Raw genomic sequence first — 22,142 nt, forward strand, 5'->3', positions numbered from 1 at the left:
AAAAGTTGACTAAACTTTTCTTTAAAGAGTTTAGTCTTTAAATCTACTTTTCTTTAAGGAGCTGCTGTTGCCAAAAAAAAGATGATTTATCATTTCTCACCCTCAGGCTTTTGAATTTTTAAATCAGAGGGAAGTGGGATTAAATCAGAGGGAAGAGAGAGTTCAATTCCAAATAAACCTCTCAAGCCCCAGCCTGAGTTTTCTTACTGTCAGGGGTAAGACACAGAAATGTTCAGTGCCCTCACTGCAAATCAAATAAATACTGAGGAATAAATAGGGTTAAAGTGGATAAAATAACAATAGAAATAATAATATAAAAGTAATAATATAAAAAAAATAATAATAATGATAAAAAAAAATTCTAGCAACAGCCTTCCTAAGGATTCAAGAGGAGATGGGAGCTGTGATTGGGAAACATTAATGATAATGCCTTGAAAAGTTGACTAAATTTTTCTTTAAAGAGTTTAGTCTTTAAATCTACTTTTCTTTAAGGAGCTGCTGTTGCCAAAAAAAAGATGATTTATCATTTCTCACCCTCAGACTTTTGAACTTTTAAATCAGAGGGAAGAGAGAGTTCAATTCCAAAAAAACCTCTCAAGACCCAACCTGAGTTTTCTTACTGTCAGGGGTAAGACACAGAAATGTTCAGTGCCCTCACTGCAAATCAAATAAATACTGAGGAATAAATAGGTTTAAAGTAGATAAAATAGCAATAAAAATAATAATATAAAAGTAATAATATAAAAAAAATAATAATAATGATAAAAAAAAATTCTAGCAACAGCCTTCCTAAGGATTCAAGAGGAGATGGGAGCTGTGATTGGGAAACATTAATGATAATTCCTTGAAAAGTTGACTAAACTTGGCTAAAGAGCTGCTGTTGCCAAAAAAAAAGATGATTTATCATTTCTCACCCTCAGGCTTTTGAACTTTTAAATCAGAGGGAAGTGAGATTAAATCAGAGGGAAGAGAGAGTTCAATTCCAAAAAAACCTCTCAAGACCCAACCTGAGTTTTCTTACTGTCAGGGGTAAGACACAGAAATGTTCAGTGCCCTCACTGCAAATCAAATAAATACTGAGGAATAAATAGGGTTAAAGTGGATAAAATAATAATAAAAATAATAATATAATAATAATAATAAAAAATTCTAGCCACAAACTTCCTAAGGATTCAAGAGGAGATGGGAGCTGTGATTGGGAAACATTAATGATAATTCCTTGAAAAGTTGACTAAATTTTTTTTTTAAAGAGTTTAGTCTTTAAATCTACTTTTCTTTAAGGAGCTGCTGTTGCCAAAAAAAAGATGATTTATCATTTCTCACCCTCAGGCTTTTGAACTTTTAAATCAGAGGGAAGAGAGAGTTCAATTCCAAATAAACCTCTCGAGCCCCAACCTGAGTTTTCTTACTGTCAGGGGTAAGACACAGAAATGTTCAGTGCCCTCACTGCAAATCAAATAAATACTGAGGAATAAATAGGGTTAAAGTAGATAAAATAGCAATAAAAATAATAATATAAAAGTAATAATATAAAAAAAATAATAATAATGATAAAAAAAAATTCTAGCAACAGCCTTCCTAAGGATTCAAGAGGAGATGGGAGCTCTGATTGGGAACCATTAATGATAATTCCTTGAAAAGTTGACTAAACTTGGCTAAACAGCTGCTGTTACAAAAAAAAAGATGATTTATCATTTCTCACCCTCAGGCTTTTGAATTTTTAAATCAGAGGGAAGTGGGATTAAATCAGAGGGAAGTGAGAGTTCAATTCCAAATAAACCTCTCAAGCCCCAGCCTAAGTTTTCTTACTGTCAGGGGTAAGACACAGAAATGTTCAGTGCCCTCACTGCAAATCAAATAAATACTGAGGAATAAATAGGTTTAAAGTGGATAAAATAGTAATAAAAATAATAATATAAAAATAATAATAATAATAAAAAATTCTAGCCACAAACTTCCTAAAGATTCAAGAGGAGATGGGAGTTGTGGTTGGGAACCATTAATGATAATTCCTTGAAAAGTTGACTAAACTTGGCTAAAGAGCTGCTGTTGCCAAAAAAAAAGATGATTTATCATTTCTCACCTTCAGGCTTTTGAACTTTTAAATCAGAGGGAAGAGAGAGTTCAATTCCAAATAAACCTCCCAAGCCCCAGCCTGAGTTTTCTTACTGTCAGGGGTAAGACACAGAAATGTTCAGTGCCCTCACTGCAAATCAAATAAATACTGAGGAATAAATAGGTTTAAAGTAGATAAAATAACAATAAAAATAATAATATAAAAAGAATAATACTAATAAAAAATTCTAGCCACAAACTTCCTAAGGATTCAAGAGGAGATGGGAGCTCTGATTGGGAAACATTAATGATAATTCCTTGAAAAGTTGACTAAATTTTTTTTTTAAAGAGTTTAGTCTTTAAATCTACTTTTCTTTAAGGAGCTGCTGTTGCCAAAAAAAAGATGATTTATCATTTCTCACCTTCAGACTTTTGAACTTTTAAATCAGAGGGAAGAGAGTTCAATTCCAAATAAACCTCTCAAGCCCCAGCCTGAGTTTTCTTACTGTCAGGGGTAAGACACAGAAATGCTCAGTGCCCTCACTGCAAATCAAATAAATACTGAGGAATAAATAGGTTTAAAGTAGATAAAATAACAATAAAAATAATAATATAAAAATAATAATACTAATAAAAAAATCCTAGCCACAAACTTCCTAAGGATTCAAGAGGAGATGGGAGCTGTGATTGGGAAACATTAATGATAATGCCTTGAAAAGTTGACTAAACTTTTCTTTAAAGAGTTTAGTCTTTAAATCTACTTTTCTTTAAGGAGCTGCTGTTGCCAAAAAAAAGATGATTTATCATTTCTCACCTTCAGGCTTTTGAACTTTTAAATCAGAGGGAAGAGAGAGTTCAATTCCAAATAAACCTCTCAAGACCCAACCTGAGTTTTCTCACTGTCAGGGGTAAGACACAGAAATGCTCAGTGCCCTCACTGCAAATCAAATAAATACTGAGGAATAAATAGGGTTAAAGTAGATAAAATAATAATAAAAATAATAATATAAAAATAATAATAATAATAAAAAATTCTAGCCACAAACTTCCTAAGGATTCAAGAGGAGATGGGAGCTCTGATTGGGAACCATTAATGATAATGCCTTGAAAAGTTGACTAAATTTTTTTTTTAAAGAGTTTAGTCTTTAAATCTACTTTTCTTTAAGGAGCTGCTGTTGCCAAAAAAAAGATGATTTATCATTTCTCACCCTCAGACTTTTGAACTTTTAAATCAGAGGGAAGAGAGAGTTCAATTCCAAATAAATCTCTCAAGCCCCAGCCTGAGTTTTCTTACTGTCAGGGGTAAGACACAGAAATGTTCAGTGCCCTCACTGCAAATCAAATAAATACTGAGGAATAAATAGGTTTAAAGGAAATAAAATAATAATATAAAAATACTAATAAAAAAGTAATAATATAAAAATAATAATAATAATGATAAAAAAAAAATTCTAGCAACAGCCTTCCTAAGGATTCAAGAGGAGATGGGAGCTGTGATTGGGAAACATTAATGATAATGCCTTGAAAAGTTGACTAAACTTGGCTAAAGAGCTGCTGTTGCCAAAAAAAAGATGATTTATCATTTCTCACCTTCAGGCTTTTGAACTTTTAAATCAGAGGGAAGAGAGAGTTCAATTCCAAAAAAACCTCTCAAGCCCCAGCCTGAGTTTTCTTACTGTCAGGGGTAAGACACAGAAATGTTCAGTGCCCTCACTGCAAATCAAATAAATACTGAGGAATAAATAGGTTTAAAGTGGATAAAATAACAATAAAAATAATAATATAAAAGTAATAATATAAAAATAATAATAATAATGATAAAAAAAAAATTCTAGCAACAGCCTTCCTAAGAATTCAAGAGGAGATGGGAGCTGTGATTGGGAAACATTAATGATAATTCCTTGAAAAGTTGACTAAATTTTTTTTTTAAAGAGTTTAGTCTTTAAATCTACTTTTCTTTAAGGAGCTGCTGTTGCCAAAAAAAAGATGATTTATCATTTCTCACCTTCAGGCTTTTGAACTTTTAAATCAGAGGGAAGAGAGAGTTCAATTCCAAAAAAACCTCTCAAGCCCCAGCCTGAGTTTTCTTACTGTCAGGGGTAAGACACAGAAATGTTCAGTGCCCTCACTGCAAATCAAATAAATACTGAGGAATAAATAGGGTTAAAGGAAATAAAATAGTAATAAAAATAATAATATAAAAATAATAATAATAATAAAAAATTCTAGCCACAAACTTCCTAAGGATTCAAGAGGAGATGGGAGCTCTGATTGGGAAACATTAATGATAATTCCTTGAAAAGTTGACTAAACTTTTCTTTAAAGAGTTTAGTCTTTAAATCTACTTTTCTTTAAAGAGCTGCTGTTGCCAAAAAAAAGATGATTTATCATTTCTCACCCTCAGGCTTTTGAACTTTTCTTCCCTACCCCTTGGAAGGGTGGGAAAGGAGCCTGGCAATGATGCTGAGCTTAATGATACTTGAGGTGAATTCTTCAGGAGTGCAGCAGAGAGCCTCCAACTTTATTTCCCCCAAAGCAGCTTGATATTTTAATTACTCCCTCTAAAAAGAGCCAAAACAATTCCCTCTCCTGAAAATTCCCATCTTCCCTGGCAAAGCAGCAGCTGAGCAGAACTTTAGGGAGAGGATTCCTAAATCTTCCAGCCCCTTCCTCATCGGGTCTGAGGTCCCCTCCCAGTACGGATCCTCCCAACCAACCCAAACCCAGGGTCCCAAAAGGAAAGGTGACAGGAAAAGCACCATACCTTGGTCATTTGCCATCTTGTCAGGGTGTTCCACTGCAAGAAAGAGACACTGGGATTAGAGGCTGGCCAGAAAGGGGACAGTGCCCATCAACTGTGGCCTCAGGGCGGGCCGGGATGGGGAAACGGGAGGGCAGGAGGATATCGACCATTCCCTTTTTTTCAGAGATGTCCTGGAGAAGTGAGAAGCAGGGAATGGCAGGATAGGAGTTGGAAGGGAGTCAGGAGGATCCCAAAGTCAGGAGGAACCCACAAGGATCCCAAAGTCAAAAGGGAGCCAGAAGGATCCCAAAGTCAGGAGGATCCCAAAGTCAGGAGGATCCCAAAGTCAGCAAGGAACCAAGTCAAAAGGGACCCAGAAGGATCCCAAAGCCAGAAGGGACCCAGAAGGATCCCAAAGCCAGAAGGGAGCCACAAGGATCCCAAAATCAGAAGGGAGCCACAAGGATCCCAAAGTCAGAAGGGAGCCACAAGGATCCCAAAGTCAGAAGGATCCCAAAGTCAGAAGGATCCCAAAGTCAGAAGGATCCCAAAGCCAGAAGGATCCCAAAGCCAGAAGGATCCCAAAGCCAGAAGGATCCCAAAGTCAGCAAGGAACCAAGTCAAAAGGGAGCCAGAAGGATCCCAAAGCCAGAAGGATCCCAAAGCCAGAAGGATCCCAAAGTCAGAAGGGACCCAGAAAGACCCCAAAGTCAGAAGGGAGCCACAAGGATCCCAAACCAAAAGGGAACCAGAAGGATCCCAAAATCAGGAGGACCCCAAAGTCAGAAGGGACCCAGAAGGATCCCAAAGTCAGAAGGGAGCCAGGAGGATCCCAAAGTCAGAAGGGAGCCAGGAGGATCCCAAAGTCAGAAGGCAGCCAGAAAGACCCCAAAGTCAGAAGGGAGCCACAAGGATCCCAAACCAAAAGGGACCCAGAAAGACCCCAAAGTCAGAAGGGAGCCACAAGGATCCCAAACCAAAAGGGAACCAGAAGGATCCCAAGTCAGAAGAGACCCAGAAGGATCCCAAAGTCAGAAGGACCCCAAAGTCAGAAGGGACCCAGAAGGATCCCAAAGCCAGAAGGGAGCCAGAGGGATCCCAAAGCCAGAAGGGAGCCAGAAGGATCCCAAAGTCAGAAGGGAGCCAGAAAGACCCCAAAGTCAGAAGGGAGCCACAAGGATCCCAAACCAAAAGGGAACCAGGAGGATCCCAAAGTCAGAAGGGAGCCAGGAGGATCCCAAAGTCAGAAGGGAGCCAGGAGGATCCCAAAGTCAGAAGGATCCCAAAGTCAGAAGGATCCCAAAGTCAGAAGGATCCCAAAGTCAGAAGGATCCCAAAGTCAGAATGGACCCAGAAAGACCCCAAAGTCAGAAGGGAGCCACAAGGATCCCAAACCAGAAGGGAACCAGAAGGATCCCAAAGTCAGAAGGAAGTCAGAAGGATCCCAAAGTCAGAAGGAAGCCAGAAGGATTCCAAAGTCAGAAGGGAGCCAGAAGGATCCCAAAGTCAGAAGGGAGCCTGAAGGATCCCAAAGTCAGAAGGGACTCAGAAAGATCCCAAAGTCAGAAGGATCCCAAAGTCAGAAGGATCCCAAAGTCAGAAGGATCCCAAAGTCAGAAGGATCCCAAAGTCAGAAGGGACCCAGAAAGACCCCAAAGTCAGAAGGGAGCCAGAAGGATCCCAAAGTCAGAAGGATCCCAAAGTCAGAAGGATCCCAAAGTCAGAAGGGACCCAGAACGACCCCAAAGTCAGAAGGGACCCAGAAGGATCCCAAAGCCAGAAGGATCCCAAAGCAGAAGGACCCCAAAGCCAGAAGGACCCCAAAGTCAGAAGGGACCCAGAAAGACCCCAAGCTGGAGACCCCAGAAGACCCATCCCACCCCTCCACCTGAAACCAAACCACAGGGCTAAGAGCATCATCCCAATCCATGGATGGATTTTTTCATTCTGATTCTTTTTTTTTTTTTTTTTTAATTAAGAAGTTTTTATCAGTTTTTAAGTTTTATTAGTTTTTTTTTTTTATTAATAACCCCAAAAAGATTGCACCAGACAAGACTTCCAAAGCCAAGAGATAAATTAAAAGCTTGCCAGCTTCTTGACTTTTTCTGAGATGGCTGAAGGAATGAAACCTCCCTCATCTTCAATTTTCAGCCATATCTGTGACCCCCAAAACTTAAATTCTTTTTTTTTTCCCTCCTAAGACATCCCTAAAAAAAGGATGAGTTGGTACCTGGAGCTGGAAGTCAAGCTGCAGGTGCAGAGCCTCCTAAAATCCCCAAAAAACCTCCTGGAGATGATGGGATCCCACTCAGGATGAGGGGAGGAGCTGAATTAATTTTAATTTACAGCCATATCTGTGACCCCCAACACTGAAATTAATTTTTTTTCACCTCTTAAAACATCCCTAAAAGAGAATGAGTTGGTACCTGGAGCTGGAAGTCAAGCTGCAGGTGCAGAGCCTCCTAAAATCCCAAAAAAACCTCCTGGAGATGATGGGATCCCACTCAGGATGAGGGGAGGAGCTGAATTAATTTTAAATTTACAGCCATATCTGTGACCCCAAAACTTAAATTAATTTTTTTTCCCTCTTAAAACATCCCTAAAACAGAATGAGTTGGTACCTGGAGCTGGAAGTCAAGCTGCAGGTGCAGAGCCTCCTAAAATCTCCTAAAATCCCAAAAAAACCTCCTGGAGATGATGGGATCACACTGGAGGAGCTGAATTAATTTTAATTTTCAGCCATATCTGTGACCCCAAAACTGAAATTAATTTTTTTTCCCTCTTAAAAGATCCCTAAAAGAGAATGAGTTGGTACCTGAAGCTGGAAGTCAAGCTGCAGGTGCAGAGCCTCCTAAAATCTCCTAAAATCCCAAAAAAACCTCCTGGAGATGATGGGATCACACTGGAGGAGCTGAATTAATTTCAATTTTCAGCCATATCTGTGACCCCAAAACTTAAATTCATTTTTTTTCCCTCCTAAGACATCCCTAAAACCAGGATGAGTTGGTACCTGGAGCTGGAAGTCAAGCTGCAGGTGCAGAGCCTCCTAAAATCTCCTAAAATCCCAAAAAAACCTCCTGGAGATGATGGGATCACACTGGAGGTGCTGAATTAATTTTAATTTACAGCCATATCTGTGACCCCAAAGCTTAAATAGATTTTTTTTCCCTCTTAAAAGATCCCTAAAACCAGGATGAGTTGGTACCTGGAGCTGGAAGTCAAGCTGCAGGTGCAGAGCCTCCTAAAATCTCCTAAAATCCCAAAAAAACCTCCTGGAGATGATGGGATCACACTGGAGGAGCTGAATTAATTTCAATTTTCAGCCATATCTGTGACCCCAAAACTTAAATTCATTTTTTTTCCCTCTTAAAAGATCCCTAAAATTGAATGAGTTGGTACCTGGAGCTGGAAGTCAAGCTGCAGGTGCAGAGCCTGCTAAAATCTCCTAAAATCCCAAAAAAACCTCCTGGAGATGATGGGATCCCACTGAAGGAGCTGAATTAATTTCAATTTTCAGCCATATCTGTGACCCCCAAAACTGAAATTAATTTTTTTTTCCCTCTTAAAAGATCCCTAAAAGAGAATGAGTTGGTACCTGGAGCTGGAAGTCAAGCTGAAGGTGCAGAGCCTCCTAAAATCTCCTAAAATCCTCCCAAAACCTCCTGGAGATGATGGGATCACACTGGAAGTGCTGAATTACTTTCAATTTTCAGCCATATCTGTGACCCCAAAACTTAAATTCATTTTTTTTTCCCTCTTAAAAGATCCCTAAAACAGAATGAGTTGGCACCTGGAGCTGGAAGTCAAGCTGCAGGTGCAGAGCTTGCTAAAATCTCCTAAAATCCCAAAAAAACCCTCCTGGAGATGATGGGATCACACTGGAGGAGCTGAATTAATTTTAATTTACAGCCATATATGTGACCCCAAAACTGAAACTCATTTTTTTTTCCCTCCTAAGACATCCCTAAAACCAGGATGAGTTGGTACCTGGAGCTGGAAGTCAAGCTGCAGGTGCAGAGCCTCCTAAAATCTCCTAAAATCCCAAAAAAACCTCCTGGAGATGATGGGATCACACTGGAAGTGCTGAATTAATTTCAATTTTCAGCCATATCTGTGACCCCCAAAACTGAAATTAATTTTTTTTCCCCTCTTAAAAGATCCCTAAAATAGAATGAGTTGCTACCTGGAGCTGGAAGTCAAGCTGCAGGTGCAGAGCCTCCTAAAATCCCAAAAAAACCTCCTGGAGATGATGGGATCACACTGGAGGAGCTGAATTAATTTCAATTTACAGCCATATCTGTGACCCCAAAACTTAAATTCTTTTTTTTTCCCCTCTTAAAAGATCCCTAAAACAGAATGAGTTGGTACCTGGAGCTGGAAGTCAAGCTGCAGGTGCAGAGCCTCCTAAAATCTCCTAAAATCCCAGAAAAACCCTCCTGGAGATGATGGGATCACATTGGAGGAGCTGAATTAATTTTAATTTACAGCCATATCTGTGACCCCAAAACTGAAACTCATTTTTTTTCCCTCCTAAGACATCCCTAAAAAAAGGATGAGTTGGTACCTGAAGCTGGAAGTCAAGCTGAAGGTGCAGATCCTGCTAAAATCTCCTAAAATCCCCCCAAAAAAACCTCCTGGAGATGATGGGATCACACTGGAGGAGCTGAATTAATTTCAATTTTCAGCCATATCTGTGACCCCAAAACTTAAATTAATATTTTTTTCCCTCCTAAGACATCCCTAAAACCAGGATGAGTTGGTACCTGAAGCTGGAAGTCAAGCTGCAGGTGCAGATCCTGCTAAAATCTCCTAAAATCCCCCCAAAAAACCCTCCTGGAAATGATGGGATCACACTGGAGGAGCTGAATTAATTTCAGTTTTCAGCCATATCTGTGACCCTCAAAATTTAAATTAATTTTTCTTCTCTCCTCAGACTTGTGAGGAAAGGATGGAGCTCATTGCCTTGAACTTTTTAGGAATGTGGGAGCCTGAGCTTCCCACTGGGTTATCCCCCTTTTCCCTTAGGAAAAAAAAACCATCAAAAACCCCACAAAACTCTCAGCTGGTACCTCCTGATCTTTCCTTGCTCCCATTTTGCTCCTTTTTTTCCAGGCAGTGGAGAAGGCAAAGCCCATGAGGATGGATTGCTGGGGTCTGGGGGGTTAACTGGGGGGGTTTAATGGTTGGTGCTGGTTCTGAACTGGTCTGTAGTGGTGAAGCATCTCAGGAAGGCAGCATTAGAGGGCACTGCAGTGCTAGAAATGCTGCCCCACAGCAGCCCTGCAAGGAAAAAGAGGGGGATGGAGAGGGGGAGCAGCAGCACCTGAGACTGCAGAGCTCTGAGAAAAGGCCCAGTGGGCAACTGAAAGGGGGTGTCCTGCAAAAATCCCCCAGGGATGGGGCTTTCCTGGCAGAGGAAATATTAATTCTAATATTAGAATATTAGATATTAAAGTATCAAGTGTCTGAGGAGGCCCTGAAGCTCAGATCAGACCTTGCCTTCCCTCCCTTTCTCCATTTCAAAACAAATCTGAGGCAGTGGTTTATTTTTGCTCCATTTCTGCCTATAAATGCATCAACAGGCAATATTTTTACCAATTTTTATCTATTTTTATCTCTCAAAGTAAAATTTTGTGCAATTCCATAAGCAGAATATTATTCCTGATTATTAAATATTAATAATAATCCTCTAAAAACCCCTCACTAACAAATTATCTGAAAGCCTCAGGAATTCCTCCTGGTTGTTCCTTCACTCTTTTTTGCCCCATTTATAAATGCATCAACAGGCAACATTTTTACCAATTTCTATCAATTTTTATCTCTCAAGGTAAATTTTGTGCAATTCCATAGGCAGAATATTATCCTTACTATTAAATATTAATAATAATCCTCTAAAAACCCCTCACTAACAAATTATCTGAAAGCCTCAGGAATTCCTCCTGGTTGTTCCTTAACTCTTGGTTGCCCCATTTATAGATGCATCAACAGGCAATATTTTTACCAATTTTTATCTATTTTTATCTCTTAAGGTAAATTTTGTGTAATTCCAGAGGCAGAATATTATCCTTATTATTAAATATTAATAATACTCCTATAAAAAAAATCCTCACTAACAAATTATCTGAAAGCCTCAGGAATTCCTCCTGGTTGTTCCTTCACTCTTTGTTGCCCCATTTATAGATGCATCAACAGGCAATATTTTTACCAATTATTCTAAATTTTTATCTCTCAAGGTAAATTATGTGTAATTCCACAGGCAGAATATTATCCTTATTATTAAATATTAATAATACTCCTATAAAAAAAATCCTCACTAAAAAATTATTTGAAAGCCTCAGGAATTCCTCCTGGTTGTTCCTTCACTCTTTGCTGTCCCATTTATAGATGCATCAACAGGCAACATTTTTACCAATTTCTCTAAGTTTTTATCTCTCAAGGTAAATTTTGTGCAATTCCATAGGCAGAATATCATCCTAATTATTAAATATTAATAATAATCCTCTAAAAAACCCCCTCACTAACAAATTATCTGAAAGCCTCAGGAATTCCTCCTGGTTGTTCCTTCACTCTTTGTTGCCCCATTTATAGATGCATCAACAGGCAACATTTTTACCAATTTTTATCTATTTTTATCTCTCAAGGTAAATTTTGTGTAATTCCAGAAGCAGAATATTATTCTTATTATTAAATATTAAATACATTAATAATACTCCAAAAAGCACCTCACTAACAAATTATTTGAAAGCCTCAGGAATTCCTCCTGGTTGTTCCTTCACTTTTAGTTGTCCCAATTTGCTGGGTAGTAGCAAATAAATTTCAGATTATTTCACTCCTTCTGCACTGTCAGGAATTTCTGAAAATTGAGCTGCTATAAAAATAAGGGAATGGCCAGAGGAGGGATTTCACTTCAGGGGAAATCTGTGCCAACACACTGCAAAATCCAGGTATTATTGGGCCAATCTCTGCTGTTTTTCCACCTCCAGATAAATTTGTAGCCCTCAGATTTACTGAAGTCGTGCAGACTCAGGAAAGGGTAAGAAAAATTCTAATAAACAACCTCAAAAGTATATAAAAGCAATTTTAAAAAAATTTTGGGATGTTCAATCCCATTTTCTCCTTCCAGGAAACCAGACTTAGTGGATCTTTGATGTTTGTGAAGTTCCTCAAGGTTGAAATGTCCTGATCAGGGTAGAGTTTTGCCATCAGAGCTCCCATCTAGGAGTAACCATCAAGGATGGGAACAACATTTGTGCATAATTCAGAAGGCAAAAAATCTTTTTCCACCCCAAGTGTAGGGAGAGATTTGTCACCAAACCCATCTGGATGGGATGGAAGGTGACATATTTAGGGTGGCTATCATTAAGTATTCATTTTAATGTCTAATAATTCAGTATTAGGCTATTACAAGATGTAACAAATGTAGAAAGTCATCTTTTTGCTATCTGTTGATCCTCTCTGATCTAGAATTCATTTCCCAAAGGAGCTTTATGCTACTTTGTATAAACACTACAAAATAGGTGCTATCAACTCTGTTAATCTTTTGGGTTAATTCCATACTAGATCTCTGTATCTTTTCAGATCTCATTAGCCTGCAGGGTTGGTTTTTTTTTTTTTGTTTTTTGATGCCTCATAGGCTTCATCTCCTTGGCACAAAACTGGGAGCATGAAATTAAGTTGGCACCAGCTGCTTGGTAGAGATGAAGCACCCTCAATGTGCCTTCTCCCCCCATTTCATAGAATCCCAGAATGGGCTGGGTTGGAAGGGACCTCAGAGCTCCTCAAGTCCAAGCCTTGCTCCACTCCCCCCGTGGTTCCCAGCCCATGGCACTGAGTGCCACATCCAGGCTCTTTGGAAATATCTCCAGGGCTGGAGAATCCACCCCTTCCCTGGGCAGCCCATTCCAAGGGCTGAGCACCCTCTGGGGAAAGAAATTCTTTCTCATGGCCAACCTAAACCTCCCCTGGCACAACTTGAGAGCTCTTGTGCCCTCTTGTCTTGCTGAGAGTTGCCTGGGAAAAGAGCCCAACCCCCCCCTGGCTCCAACCTCCTTTCAGGGAGTTGGAGAGAGTGATGAGGTCTCCCCTGAGCCTCCTCTTCTCCAGCCTCAACACCCCCAGCTCCCTCAGCCCTTCCTCCCAGGAATTCTGCTGGATCCCTTCCCAGCCTCCTTGCTCTTCTCTGGACCTGCTCCAGCACCTCAAGCTCCTTCCTCAGCTGAGCTGAGCTGAGCTGAGCTGAGGGGCCCAGAACTGGACCCAGGACTCAAGCTGTGGCCTCCCCAGGGCTGAGCACAGGGGCAGAATCCCTTCCCTGGACCTGCTGGCCACGCTGTTCCTGAGCCAGCCCAGGATGCCATTGGCCTTCTTGGCCACCTGGGCACACTGCTGCCTCCTCTTCAGCTTCCTGGCAATCCAGACTCCCAGCTCCCTTTCTGCCACTCTCTGCCCAGCCTGGAGCTCCCCAGGGGGTTCTTGTGGCCAAAGGGCAGGACCCGGCCCTTGGAATCTTCAACCTCATCCCCTTGGCATCAGCCCAACTCTCCAGTCTCTCCAGGTCCCTCTGCAGAGCCCTCCTGCCTTCCAGCTGATCCACACTCCCCCCAGCTTAGTGTCAGCTGGGAATTTGCTGCTGATGGACTCAATGCCCTCCTCTAAATCCTCACTCAAGATATTAAACAGCACTGGGCCCAACACTGATCCCTGGGGGACACCACTAGTGACCGGCCGCCATTTTGATGCAGCCCCGTTCAGCACCACTCTCTGGGCCCGTTCCAGCCAGTTCCTAACCCAGCACAGAGTGCTCCTGTCCAAGCTTTCATGGCAAGGGAAAATAAATAACCAGGATCTGCCCAATAATTCAGGTGAAAGATGACTTGGCCAACTCAGTCCTGCAAAGCTGGGCTGGTGGTGCTAAGTTCCCAACAATTTTTCCTGTTTTCCTGGAAACTCTTGCCTGAGGTTTTAAGTCCCAGGCTGAAGGGTTGGGGGGAACATGACTGGAATAAGGGCAGTGAAATGGCTGAAAATGGGGGGATTCCCTCCTTCCTGCAAAAAAAAAACCTAGCAGTTCACTTGAAAGACAAACTCTCAGCCACCAAATGATGATGAAACCCTTTCCCTGCAGTCCTTTTCCTTCAGTTTTGTACAGATTTAAATAAAATGACTTAGAACAGATTTAAAAAAATCCTTAACGTTAATTCCAAGCCCAGGTTTGAGGCTGAATTTCCTTAATTTCCCTCCATCCATGACTCCTCAGCCTCAGCCCCTGCCCACTTTGAATTACCTCCTGCCAAGAGGTGATTTTTCTCTCCAAATCCCCAGCTTTTCTCTGGAGAAGGAGCAGAGGGAACGTGCTCCTGCATCCGCCACGCTTCTCCCCGGGAAGAGGTTGGGTGTCTGTGTCACTTGAGGTTTTTCATTAATTACACCTCTTTATTAAAAAGTAATTTCCTCCCTTTGTGGAAGCCAGTGAGTGACAGTTCAAATAGAAGGAGCAGAGCTCCCTGCTTCCCACTCAGGGGAAGATTGCTTACATCTTCATAACTAATAATTTCTGGGTAGAGCAGGATGGGGCTTCACCCCGACAGGTAGAAGGGAAGAGAGAAGAGGGAGAAATCCCTCCCTGCTCCTTTGAAATCAAAACACCAGCAAAAAAAAACCCTCCAAATATGGGGGTTGTTAAGGGAGAGGGATTAATTAGGCTTCTGTTAATAGCAGGGAGTGAAAAATATCTGGAATAATTCCACCCCTCCTCCCAAAGTCAAGCTGGCTGAGATTTTTTTCCATCAGGATTTTGCCTGCCTACCCGTGAGTTCCAGGTTCTTCCAGATCCAAAAGGAAAAGGGATCTTGCTCCAGTCAGGTCCAATTAGCTTCATTATTGATGGCAGAAAGTGTTACAAGTGCTTTCCCCCAGCTGACTGAAGCTACAACCCTAGTTAAACCCTCATTATGTGCTTTACTTTTATCACCTCCTCCAGGATAAACTCCTTTTATCTCCCAATAATCATTCCAAGCAGCAAAAGCTCCTCTGGCTGGCAAGGAATTCCTTGCAAAGCTCTCACTGAGGAATCAGGAAATGAGTGGGATTATTAAGATCCCAAAGCCAGGAATCCCAAACCTTTGAGTGTCCGGAAGAAAATGGGATCAGAGAGAGGTCCCACTCCCTTGGAATTCCGAGCTTGGATTCGGAAGTAGTAGACAGTATCCAGGTTGAGATCCATGATCTGGTGGGTGAGTCTGTCCCCACTGATGGATTCCATGATCCAGTCATCAATGGGAGCATTCTTCTCCAAAGTGTAGAAGAGGATGTAAGCTGAATTAAAGACAAATCCCTCCATTAGTGCTGCAAGGGAATTTTAACCCCTTCCCTCGAAAAAAAAACCCACTTAAAAATCCCATTTTTTGGAAAAAGAAAGGTGGCAGATCCCCCCGTGATGGCAAAACACATTTTTTGAAGAAAAGCACAACTCTAATTCACTGCATTCACCACTTGGCACTCTAAGAAATAAAGATCCCACAAATATAACAGCAGGCAGCACCCATGAAAGGGCTGGGGCAAATCTTTCCCTCAAATCCAGCCTGATGGGTGCCACAAACCCCAGAAATTTTCAGTGTTGCAGGGCAGAAATAAAAAGAAATGTCCCATTTTTTTAAAAATTAATTAATGAATTAAAAATAAATGTCCCACTAATGCCTTGTGGGAAGCCACACAGTATTTCTTGGCAGCTATAGAGGAAATTATTTTAGGGGAAAAGAATGAAGAATTCAAAATGTTCATTCTTAGCATGAACTTAGAGTGCTGCTCTAATTATTTACCACTGAGTAAAGCCTACAACTGAGAGAACAGAAGTGTTAGGAAATCATAATAGTTTGTAGGAATTCCTTTGTAAATTACATTTTGGGGAAAAAAAAAAGCCTGTGAGAAAGGCTGAGAAGTCTGTGCCAGCCCAGCCTCAGCTGGGGACCTGCAACAACAGCCTCAGCTTGGACCCAAAGTTACTACAAACTTGGGGAAAGCTTTATTATTTCTGCTGCCATTGGGGTTTTCTGGAAGAAAAGGGCTTTTTTATTAGTGCTGATAAAGCCATTGGGCTTTTCAGAAAGAAAAAGGCTTTTTCAAGGCTCATCCCACATGAAGAGTTTGCACCAGGTATGGAGAAGCAGGGGGAGGATGGAAGGGATATGGGTTTGTTGGGTTTTTTTGGCCTGTTTTATGTTATAGGGTTTGTAGTTTGGGGTTAGTAAAGCATTTCTTTTGACAATCCCATTTCAAGAAATATGGGAAAAAATAAGTATGTTCCTCCAAGCAGCACAAACCCACTGACTCAAACATTTTTAAGGATGAAGATGTGGTTTTTGGGGACACTTCTCTCCACAAGGAGCTGTTTCCTCTGCTCAAAACAAAACATTTGACCACGTACACAGTAAAAAAAAAAAACAAAAACCATCCCTGGGAGACTCATTGCTCAGCCAAGTGCTGCAAGAAAGAACTTGGTGGATGGATGTCAGGGGACCCATTTTGCTCTCGGGTTTGAATGCTGCTGTCAAGGAAAAAAGTCCCTAAAAGTTGCTGCCACAGAGTCATTTCAAGCCTTGGAAGTCAGGAAAAGCTTTTATTACATTTTGCCTTTAAGCCACTGGGGAATGAGGAGCATTAGACCTTGTTTTGGGGTGTTGTCCAGCAGAATGATGGTTTCTCCTCTCTAATCTTAGGGGAGTGGAACCAGAGCTATTTCATCCTTTTGGACAAGGCCAAGTTGGAAAACACTGATGAAAACAGGGAGGGAAATTATACCCAGCTAACCAAGTCCAACCAAGGAACTGTTACCACAGGGCATGGAAATATATCCTGATTTTAGTGGGAAGAGAAACTGGGAACATATTTCCCCAGCACCAGCCAAGCCCTGCTGAGCTATGACTGCTGAAATGTGACACTCTGGGACATCCTTCCAAAGCTTTCCTCTTAAATTTCTCTTTTTTAGCAACAGGCTGCTGGGATTTCCAGCAATAAAGGGGCCCTCTGCACAGTTTTTCCCTCAGGAAAATATTCTGCAGAAGTGATGGAGCCCAACAGCTCCCAGCAACCTGAGCCTAACACGCAGAGTTTTGAAGATGAGCAAGATTTCTCTGCATAATTCTGTGCCTCTGAGATGTCTATCAGCAGCCTCAAATGCTCCTTTCAATGCCAAATCTCTCAGAGAACTCTGCTAGATTTCTCCAAATTAGCATTAAAGGCTTGTAATGGATTTCTTAATTAGGCAGTAGGGGGATATGCAGGATTTTGGAACAGAAAATCTGTCACTGGGAAGCATCCATTAAGCTCACTTCTTGTCAGTCAGTATTAAGGATGGTTTTTTTCTTTTTTTTTTCCCCTGATCAACACTGCCTTAAATTGTTATTGCAAAGTTAAATACCCACCAAGAAATTCTCCCATGATGTGCTGCACTGAGCAACCTATCATCATGTACATTATGCAGTGCATTATTGCAAAACAAAACACTTCTTATTAGTCATTTGTAATTAGCACTGAGCAGCACGAACCACAAAACCTCCACTTGGAGAGCTGCATTTATTTTAAATACCACAAGTTTAAAAAAAAAGATTTACAGCCCCTGAGTTCTAAACCTTGCAGCACCCCTAATGCAGCCCAGACCAAGCTCACTGAGAAAGAGAAATAAAATCAGGTGAGATCAAATAGCAGCCAAGGAAAAAAAAAAAAAGAAAAAAAAAAAGAAAATTATCAGAGCAATAAAAAAAGAGAAAATGTAAATACTTACCAGTGATTTTTCCGTTGGCTTCCAGAGGTGGCTGCCAGCTGACAATGACAGCCCGGGGCTTCCCTTCCCGGGTAATGACTGTCAGATCCTTGGGAGCAGAGGTTGGAGCTGAAAACCATGGAAAGAATTGTAGCCAGAAGTTATTTACCTTCCTGTGAATTCTTTACACAGGTGTGGGACTCTTCAGCTTCCTGCCAATCCAGACTCCCAGCTCCCTTTCTGCCACTCTCTGCCCAGCCTGGAGATCCCTGGAGTGAAACGAGGCAACCAGGTGCCACTTATTACCAGGTAGTGGCCATCAGCTTGTGTTAAGCCCACCTGGGCCTGATTAGTTTATTGCCCCCCCTAATCCTGCTCATGCGCAGTTGGGGCCCGCCCTAATCAGGCCCAGGTGGGCTTAACACAAGCTCATGCCCACTACCTGGTAATTAGTGGCACCTGGTAATTAGTTGCCTCATTTCACTACGGCTCCCCAGGGGGTTCTTGTGGCCAAAGTGCAGGACCCGGCCCTTGGAATCTTCAACCTCATCCCCTTGGCATCAGCCCAACTCTCCAGTCTCTCCAGGTCCCTCTGCAGAGCCCTCCTGCCTTCCAGCTGATCCACACTCCCCCCAGCTTAGTGTCAGCTGGGAATTTGCTGCTGATGGACTCAATGCCCTCCTCTAAATCCTCACTCAAGATATTAAACAGCACTGGGCCCAACACTGATCCCTGGGGGACACCACTAGTGACCGGCCGCCATTTTGATGCAGCCCCGTTCAGCACCACTCTCTGGGCCCGGCCCTCCAGCCAGTTCCTAACCCAGCACAGAGTGCTCCTGCCTGAGCCAGGGCCTGACAGCTTTTCCAGGAGAATCCTCTGGGAGACGGTGGCAAAGGCCTTGCTGAAGTCCAGGTACAGCACATCCACAGCCTTCCCCTCATCCCCCAGGCAGTCACCCGCTGATAAAAGGAGCTCAGGTTGGTCAGACAGGAAAGATGAGGGAGTGCCCCTTGTCTTCATGGGGCTGCTGGGGAAAAAGAGGATTTGGTTTTTTCCTTTCAGCCAGTTCCTAACTGTGTTCCTGTCCAAGCTGTGGGCTGACAGCTTTTCCAGGAGAATCCTCTGGGAGACGGTGGCAAAGGCCTTGCTGAAGTCCAGATAGATCCACACTTCCCCCCAGCTTAGTGTCTTGCTGGCCATGGGGCTGATGGTGCTCAGTGGCCCCGTTGGCACCTTCGTCGCCCGTGTGGCCTGCGATGGGCACGGGCCAGGATCCAGGGCAGGGAGATGCTCAGCGCCGTTGTCCGTGTCGTGAAGGGTGGCAGTGGGCTCAGGGTGGTGTCCCTGGGTGGGCACCATTTGTAGGGAAGAGCCCAATGGGCAATATTTGGATGATATTCATCTGCCTGTTGTCCGTTGTGCTCTTCCTGACAAAACCCAAAGGTTTCCATACTTCCCTCAATGGTTGTTAACACCCCTCCTATCCTCCAGACTGCTGTGGGGATAAAACATGGCTCTCAGAGCTGCTTTTGAGTGCTGAGCATAATAATTTGCTCTTGGCTCTATCACCCTCTCCAGAGAGTTCTGCATCACTGCTGCTCTGGAGGTTCTTTAGTATCCTGATGGGGATTTCAACACCCAGAAAGGGTCCAAAAGAGGCCATAAAGACCAGCAGGATGCCCTTAATTAACAGAGCTGCTCCATCAAGCTCCAGTAATTGCATTGCAATCACATGGGAAAAGCTAAGGACACATCATCCCCCCTCTAATTTTCCCTTTGTTAATTAACTGGCTGGTGCTGTGGTCTTCATGTCAAAAAAGCCCCAACAGATCAATATTTACCAGATGACTTCATTTGGTGCCTGCTGATAGAAACCAATTTATCAGGGCACCTAAGGGTGTTTTCAAGGCCAGCTCAGGAAAATACAACCTGTATTCCATATTCTACACCAGCTGCAGAAGGAAAACCTACTTGAAGCAAACCCACAGAGCTTCTCATTTATGGCCCAGGACCTCCAGCAAGGTATATAGCATGTCATAAAAAACCTGGGAAACCCAGCAGAGGTGCAGTGGAGTTATTTAAAAGCAAATCTACTCAGGAGTTCCAGTGGCTCAAGAGCTGCTTCTGAAAAAAAAATGCAAACTTCCAGCCTTGTTCAAAGGCAGCCTAGGGAGCAGGATATGTGCCTCCATTAATGGCTACTTGAGAACCAGCAGCAAAGCCCAGACATGCTCTTCCCTTCTCTGCTTCACTGAAGGCAGACAAAAGAGCAAGAAATAATTACAGCCTGGAGAGGAGGTTCTTACCTGCAGAGATCACTGCCTCTCCATCCCTTTTCAGCTCATTTTATGCCACTGAGCTAAGGTTACACACACCACGTCTCTGGTGTCTCTCATCACGACTGCATTTAGGCCCCAGAATGAAAAATTAAAACCTTGTAAAGTGGATTATTTGTTTCTCCTCAGCAGATTGTTAACACGAGCAGGGGCTGCTGGCTGGAAATGAAATCCAGATGCATAAAACCCTCTGAGCAGAGCAGAGATGCTTCCCCAAACTGTCAGCTGGGATTTTACACATGTTGCAGAGGGTGGATAATTGTGGCTTTGCAATAAATAAATAAACCACAAGCTGGAATGACTGCTCACTTGAGTGTTTGATGGCTTTTCCTCTTTCTAATTTTGCTCACAGGCTTTCAGTCCTTCCACCTCTGGCAGGCTGGGTTGGACTCATGCACTGGTGACCAGCAGAAGCCTCAAAAATGGCTCTAAATAAGATTTTTGAGCAGCCCTTCAGCCAAGAACAGTGAGCATTAGACAAAACTCCTTTTTTTTTCCTCAGCCCATTTACCCTGAGTCCTTTTTATTAAGTGGATAAACCCCAAAATCATAAATTTGAGACAACACCACACTGAGCCAGGTGAAGTTTTCAAGTCAAGACTTTTCAAGTCAAATCATGACTCGAAAATCTTTTCCAACAAGAGAACTTCTCACCTGCTCTTGAGTTTCTTTTAAAAATACCTATTTTTTTTTTTAAAAACTCTTTTAAACCACCAGCCAGAGATACTCAGAATATTTTTGGGCAAATCACACACATCTACAACCACCTCCTAACACCTCCCAAGGACTCAGGCACTGGTGACCAGCAGAAGGCTCAAAAATGGCTCTAAATAAGATTTTTGAACATAACTTGAGCCAAGAACAGTGAGCATTAGACAGAACTCCTTTTTTTTTCCTCAGCCCATTTCCCCTGAGTCCTTTTTATTAAGTGGATAAACCCCAAAATCATAAATTTGAGACAAAACCACATGGATCCAGGTGAAGTTTTCAAGTCAAGACTTTTCAAGTCAAATCCTGACCTGCCAATAAGAACTATTCTCACCTGCTCTTGAGTTTCTTTTAAAAATACCTATTTTTTTTTAAAAAAACTCTTTTAAACCATCAGCCAGAGATACTCAGAATATTTTTGGGCAAATCACACACGTCTACAACCACCTCCTAACACCTCCCAAGGACTCAGGCACTGGTGACCAAGCAGAAGGCTCAAAAATGGCTCTAAATAAGATTTTTGAGCAGCCCTTGAGCCAAGAACAATGAGCATTAGACAGAACTCCTTTTTTTTTCCTCAGCCCATTTACCCTGAGTCCTTTTTATTAAGTGGATAAACCCCAAAATCATAAATTTGAGACAAAACCACACTGAGCCAGGTGAAGTTTTCAAGTCAAGACTTTTCAAGCCAAATCCTGACTTGAAAATCTTTGCCAATAAGAACTATTCTCACCTGCTCTTGAGTTTCTTTTAAAAATACCTATTTTTTTTAAAAAAAACCCTTTTAAACCATCAGCCAGAGATACTCAGAATATTTTTGGGCAAATCACACACATCTACAACCACCTCCTAACACCTCCCAAGGACTCAGGCACTGGTGACCAGCAGAAGGCTCAAAAATGGCTCTAAATAAGATTTTTGAACAGCCCTTGAGCCAAAAACAGGGAGCATTAGACAAAACTCCTTTTTTTTTCCTCAGCCCATTTACCCTGAGTCCTTTTTATTAAGTGGATAAACCCCAAAATCATAAATTTGAGACAACACCACACTGAATAGGTGAAGTTTTCAAGTCATGACTTTTCAAGTCAAATCATGACTTGAAAATCTTTTCCAACAAGAGAACTTCTCACCTGCTCTTGAGTTACTTTTAAAAATACCTATTTTTTTTAAAGAAAACCCTTTTAAACCATCAGCCAGAGATGCTCAGAATATTTTTGGGCAAATCACACACATCTCCAACCACCTCCTAACACCTCCCAAGGACTCAGGCACTGGTGACCAGCAGAAGCCTCAAAAATGGCTCTAAATACGATTTTTGAACAGCCCTTGATCCAAGAACAGTGAGCATTAGACAGAACTCCTTTTTTTTTCCTCAGACCATTTACCCTGAGTCCTTTTTATTTAGTGGATAAACCCCAAAATCATAAATTTGAGACAAAACCACACTGAATAGGTGAAGTTTTCAAGTCAAGACTTTTCAAGTCAAATCATGACTTGAAAATCTTTTCCAATAAGAACTGTTCTCACCTGCTCTTGAGTT

At 41.9% G+C, this 22,142-nt stretch overlaps 1 protein-coding gene across 1 annotated transcript in view; it reads right to left on the reverse strand.

Annotated features, from left to right (window-relative positions):
- DCC (DCC netrin 1 receptor) overlaps positions 1-22,142 on the reverse strand; it is a 496,140-nt gene that overhangs the window by 34,555 nt on the left and 439,443 nt on the right. Inside the window, exons 19-21 of the mRNA XM_071730797.1 lie at positions 17,577-17,684; positions 14,918-15,112; positions 4,820-4,852 (exon numbers count right to left, since the gene is read on the reverse strand). Coding sequence (XP_071586898.1) covers positions 4,820-4,852; positions 14,918-15,112; positions 17,577-17,684 — 336 coding nt within the window. The remainder of the gene's footprint in view (positions 1-4,819; positions 4,853-14,917; positions 15,113-17,576; positions 17,685-22,142) is intronic.

This window comes from Heliangelus exortis, chromosome Z (assembly GCF_036169615.1).
Source record: "Heliangelus exortis chromosome Z, bHelExo1.hap1, whole genome shotgun sequence".
Lineage (NCBI taxonomy): Eukaryota > Metazoa > Chordata > Aves > Apodiformes > Trochilidae > Heliangelus > Heliangelus exortis.